This window comes from Triticum aestivum, chromosome 3A, assembly GCF_018294505.1.
Source record: "Triticum aestivum cultivar Chinese Spring chromosome 3A, IWGSC CS RefSeq v2.1, whole genome shotgun sequence".
NCBI lineage: Eukaryota > Viridiplantae > Streptophyta > Magnoliopsida > Poales > Poaceae > Triticum > Triticum aestivum.
Genome location: NC_057800.1, coordinates 647,363,480 through 647,369,224, shown reverse-complemented (window position 1 = coordinate 647,369,224; position 5,745 = coordinate 647,363,480). Strand labels below are relative to the sequence as shown.

Here is a 5,745-nt window from a genome sequence, read left to right as displayed (position 1 = left end):
CAGGGTTCCTCTATGCAGGTGAGGTCTCTTGTCTTTGTTGGCCAGGATCATTTCATTCAGACACACAAGTTTTTTAGGTTAATACTACTACGTAGTACAACAGATGTTTGCTTTCATAGCATCTCAGAATATATTTTTAGTCCCCATTTTCCAAATGGGGCACCCCCTCCTAGCTTCATCTCCATAAACTGAAGGTAGCTGGACTTACCAGACAGACAAATATAGCAGTTAAAATTCAGAAGACCAGGAAGAAGAACACACCAGATTTCTAGTTGCCTTCCTCACTCGCCCACCATATGTTCCACAAAGGAAATTGAACTCAATTGACCGCAATAGGAAATTTACTGCTGTACGCATACCATGCCACTTCTTCAGCATTTCTGTTGTATTCACTTCATTGGTATACTATTTGTACATGTTGCAGGCATTTTAAGGATAAAATGCGGCATCGGAGCAAGAAAGAAGAACTCAAATGGGTCCTATTGGTGTGTAAGGTCCTAGGGAGTAAAGGAACAATTGATTCCGTCCTAAAAGCGAGAAAAATCTCACCCCTCAAGCCAATTGGAGCTTGACGTGTAGTTCGACAGTAATAACGTGAGCACTGACAGTAAGTACAGGTGTGTATCATCTAGGTTTGAGTTGAGTTACAGATGATGGCGAATGCAGAAGGTGCTTTTGCCACGGTCGACGACTATGCTGGCAGGGGGCTTGCACTCTAGCTTGCACATGGGAGGTGGTTAACATGCGCTTTTACTGACCTCGCCTACCGCTGCTCTGTTGCTGCAATCTCCTCGATCTTGTCCTCGCCAACTAGGCAGCTCTGCAATTCCAGTGGAAACGTGTTAATATTCATGTGTTAGCGCAAGAGTACCTAGGCGAGTAGTCAGCCAGCATATCGATGATTACTATGGAGCAGAGAAGAATCATTTACCGTTACCCATGACACTAAGTGAAGTATGACAGCGGCGATCATGAAGACGTAGAAGCAGAGTGGCAAAGGTGCCGGTCGGGAGCATCCATGTGAGGTGGAGAACCACTAGTAGTGTCAGTCCAAGAATCCCTAGGCGAGCAGTGAGCCTGCATACCGCCTGCTCGAAGTTGGACTTGCCGTGCAGTCCACATAAGAGCCCCACGCTAGCCAGCACCCAGATCAAAGCGAAGCTCAGCACGAGGATGACCCTCTGTGTGCCTGTCAAGTTATCTTTGCTCGCGGCGCGCTCTGCGGTGGAGGGCAAGAGGGAAAGGGATCCGAATAGGGAGAAACCAAATAGGCCGATCACCTTCTCAACGCCAACTGAGTCAAGCTGCACAATAGCGAAAACATTACTGTTATGCCACATACCATATCAAATTCTGTCAAAGACCGAAAGCAATACCAACCAATGATATAAAGCAAAGGGAGAGTTAAGATATCGATAGTACTGCTTTCAGCTCAACTAACTACTCTCTAAGAACAGAAACCATGCAATCTGGGTACTGTAGTAAACAGCAAGTAACTTAATAGCTTACAGATTAAAAAAAAACAGTAGTGGCCACAAGCAACATAAGAGAAGAAACTAAACATTGAGACAGAAACCAGGTCTCGTCTACTTTAAGATGAACAAACCCTGGATGGCATCAAATGAGCCATGCACAGCCATCAGCCATTTTCCAGTGAAATATCATGTGTCCATGCAGATGCATGCAGCGCCCCTGCTGCTGCCACTCTTATCCCAATCAGCATCCAGAATGCAGCAGCATTTTTTAGCAGTATATATACACAGTTTTACTAGAAACTCTGCGGGCTGCAAGCAGCCTGCTAGCAAATTAAGTCATAAATGTACAAGGGTTATGTTTTTTATTCCTCTCCTTTCTCTTGATCAATGCCCAGAAAAAACAATTTTGAACTAGCTAGAGCTCTTTTTCTTTAACTTTTGCCTGCTTTGAGGCCATATGTATAACAGTTGTGCTAAAGCACATCTAGATTCCCGAAACGAACAAGATAAAAACAGATAGCGGTAATGCAGGGTTTACTGGAAGATTATGTGTACAGGGAAAAGATAAACAAGAGACCATCTCATCCATCACCCACTAGTGAAGAATCTTGCGTTGCGCGTAAGTTATATACCACTAATTACTCACTGAGACATCAGGGTACTAAACTTCTTTTACGAGTCCAGGGCCAAGACGTAATGCATCCTTTCACAGAAGGGCAATAAGATCCCAAAAGATCATAGAATCTTTCACAGTCAGGAACACCCAATATTTTCTGATTCAGAACAGACAAGCAGGGTGCTGAATCACGCTTCAGAACAGTAGGAAAAACAGCATTCAAGATTGCAATACTAGTGGAGCAAAGCACAAAGTGAGAAAAGATAATTAATACCCTTGGTCCCTGGCGACGGAGCGCCTGAATGGACTCGTGGATGCTGCGACGCGGGGCGGGGACGGGAAGTTGAGCGCCGTGAACCAAGACGGGAAGGTGCGACTGCGACGGCCCCCTTGGTCGCACCCTGCCAGAGAAGTTCCACCAATGTCTCGCGGAAGACGATGACCCGTCGCCCGCGGCCACGCGAGCCTGGGGATCTGCTGGCGGGAGGGAGGAGGGCGTCGGTGTGGGCCCCACCGGAGAATTCTTGGCGCTGCTCGGGTCCTCGGGGTCGGCAGTCGGCGCCGAAAGCTCGGAGGAGGATAAGGCGGCCTCGGGGTCGGGGATGCCCGCGGGAGGCGGCGGCGAAGGCGAGGAGGAGAAGGCCGGGGTGCCCGCGGCCGCGGCAGGCGGCGGCGAAGGGGAGGAGGAGAAGGCCGGATGCTCCTTGGTCGTCGGAGGAGCACCACGAGGCAAGTCCCGGCGCGCCCGTTCGTCGGGGATGTCGTCGGAGGTGGTCGAGGCTGCGAGCAGCGGCTTGCTCGCATCGCCTTCCATCGCCTCCGACGGCGAGAAGCGGCACACGGCAGACGGGCGCGATTTGGGGAAGGGCGGTGTGCGGTTTTTCGGTGAGGGCGGGATGCGACTCGGGGGTTGTGGGATCTCAGCTAGGATGCGTTTTCAGTTTGGGAGGCGTTTTGTAGACTGACTGCATTGTTTTTGCACTCTCCGTGCTATCTGTTGATGAGTAAAGCTTGGCTGAGCTAATAGATGTCAAAACTATATTGTGCATATAATTTGATAGCTACTCCCTCCGTTCGGAATTACTTGTTGCAGAAATGGATGTATCTAGACGTATTTTAGTTCTAGATACATCCATATCCGAGACAAGTAATTCCGAATGGAGGGAGTAGATACAAATTACAGAAGTTTGACCGTGTGTAATGTGTTGTTTCGCTCATTCGTCATGGTAGTGCCCTCTCCTAGCGTGCGGCCTTCCTCTTCGGGTGACGATGATGGATGGACGGCGGTTAGATCCCGCAAAGACAAGCACGCCAGAATCCGACATCGGTCCATAGCGGGCTGCCACCACCGCTGCACTCCAGTCGGCGCCCCGTCTTCAATGCCAACAATGGGCGGAAAGCCTCATATTTCAGCTTTAGTGGTTTTGGTGGTTGATGACAATGCTTTTGTGGACTGATCATATGCATTAAGCATTTCAGATGATTTATCTTTTGTAGCATTTACACTCCTATGTACCTGAAGGGCTGGAATCTCAATGTTGAAGGGATGTATAAGAAAAGTAGAAATGGCTTAATTACTCAGCTAGATAATATTGATAAAAGATGTGAGCAAACTGGATTCTCCATTGCTGACTATGAGTTAAGAGATGCTTTACAACATAACTTGAATAAATTGCTTCAAGAGGAAGAGATTAAATGGTACCAACCCTCTAAAGAGAGGGACATTAGGGAAGGCGATAATATCAGTAGGTATCTTATGATTAAAGCTAGTGGTAGAAAGCGTAAGAGCAAAAAAAATAGATTTGTTTAGGAGGAAGGGATTATTCAAGGGGATGATAAGCTGCTTGATTATGCCATTAAGTTTTACAAGAGGTTGTTTGGTCCAGTAGACCTATTACCTGTTTCTTTGAGCATTCTTGTTCCTGTTGTTTTGGATAGTGATGACAAGAGCAAGTTGATAGCTTGTTTTTCCAGATGAGATTAAGCTTGCTGTTTTTTCTATGAAACATAATAGGGTTGCCGGTCCTGATGGCATGCCCATAGAGTGAAGGAAATATGTCCTAGAGGTAATAATAAAGTTGTTATTTATATTTTCTTATATCATGATAAATGTTTATTATTCATGCTAGAATTGTATTAACCGGAAACTTAGTACATGTGTGAATACATAGACAAACAGAGTGTCCCTAGTATGTCTCTACTTGACTAACTCGTTAATCAAAGATAGTTAAGTTTCCTAACCATAGACATGTGTTGTCATTTGATGAACGAGATCACATCATTAAAGAATGATGTGATGGACAAGACCCATCCGTTAGCTTAGCATTATGATCGTTAAGTTTTATTGCTATTGCTTTCTTCATGACTTATACATGTTCCTCTAACTATGAGCTTATGCAACTCCCGAATACCGGAGGAACACCTTGTGTGCTATCAAACGTCACAACATAAATGGGTGATTATAAAGATGCTCTACAAGTGTCCCCGATAGTGTTTGTTGAGTTGGCATAGATCAAGATTATGATTTGTCACTCCGTGTATCGGAGAGGTATCTCTGAGCTCTCTCGGTAATGCACATTACTATGAGCCTTGCAAGCAATGTGACTAATGAGTTAGTTACGGGATGATGCATTATGGAACGAGTAAAGAGACTTGCCGGTGACGAGATTGAACTAGGTATGATGATACCGACGATCGAATCTCAGACAAGTAACGAGTAAAGAGACTTGCCGGTGGCAAGAGGAGCCGGGGTGGTGGCCTGCAGGCCACGACCGCAATTGGGACGAGCACCGGCCATAAGCCCACTAATGGCCGGGTCCGACCTGCGCCGAGCAAGGGCATCCGCCGCTAGAGCGGCGGCGGTGGGCGATGCAGTCGACGTCTGAAGCGGCACAAGTGGAGCGATTGGGACGAGCTGCAGACTGCATTGGGAGGCTGCTGCCAGAGCATTGGGAGCTCCCTGCACTGTGACGGGCATCACCACATCGCCCGGACCAGACGGGTCGCCGGGCAAGGCAGACGGCAGCAGCATCGAGGTCGTCTGGGATGCCGGGACGACGAACAGGGGCGGCTCGGATGCCAAGGCGACGCCTAGCAAGGCCGCGGCGGCCGCCGCCTCCCACAGGGGCGCAGAGCCGGCGCTCACCTTGGCTGGAGCGGCAGCAGCCGACGCGGACGCAGAGCCAACGCGCAGCAAGGCCGGAGAGGCAGCTGCAGCCGCCGCCGACGCGGACGCAGGCCGGGGGAGCGGACAAGGAGCCATCGCGTCGGGTCGAGGCCGACGTAGCTGACGGGCGGGAGGTGGAGGAGCACGAGGGAGCTTCGCGGAAGAAGGACAGCGGCGAAGAGAGGGCTCGACGAGGGTCCCGGATCTGGTCGAGCCTGACACAGGGACGACCGGAGGGAAGAGATCAGGGCGGCGCCGTCGCGAGCACGCCCGCCGCGAGCGCGTTCGCGAGAGCCATAGCCATACTACTTAACTCTGGGCATTCCCGTCTTTTTTTTTAGGATCAGTACCTTGAACGCCGGACCTAAACTGGACATAATATTTGTTCGTGGACGGGACGATGATACGGGAGTTGACCATCGAACCCTGCCCGTATATATTTCAAACTAAACGTTTTTCATGCGAACCGAATAATTTTCGTTGGGTCC

At 49.1% G+C, this 5,745-nt stretch overlaps 1 protein-coding gene across 1 annotated transcript; it reads right to left on the bottom strand.

The window, feature by feature from the left end:
• Positions 1-367: 367 nt before the first annotated feature.
• LOC123062889 (vegetative cell wall protein gp1) lies at positions 368-3,099 on the bottom strand. Its single transcript, XM_044486576.1, has 3 exons — positions 2,366-3,099; positions 932-1,304; positions 368-820 (listed from the first exon to the last, which is right to left on the bottom strand). Exons 1-3 carry the CDS (start codon positions 2,903-2,905, stop codon positions 738-740), a joined length of 996 nt encoding a protein of 331 aa, XP_044342511.1. The 5' UTR covers positions 2,906-3,099; the 3' UTR covers positions 368-737.
• Positions 3,100-5,745: the final 2,646 nt, after the last annotated feature.

Bases quoted from the DNA above. Each gene is read 5' to 3' on its own strand.
- LOC123062889 (XM_044486576.1), bottom strand. From the start codon at position 2,905: ATGGAAGGCGATGCGAGCAAGCCGCTGCTCGCAGCCTCGACCACCTCC. The intron at 1,305-2,365 runs GTATTAATTATC...GCTATTGTGCAG, and splicing joins TCCGTCGCCAGGGACCAAGG to CTTGACTCAGTTGGCGTTGA. The intron at 821-931 runs GTAAATGATTCT...CTGGAATTGCAG, and splicing joins ACTTAGTGTCATGGGTAACG to AGCTGCCTAGTTGGCGAGGA.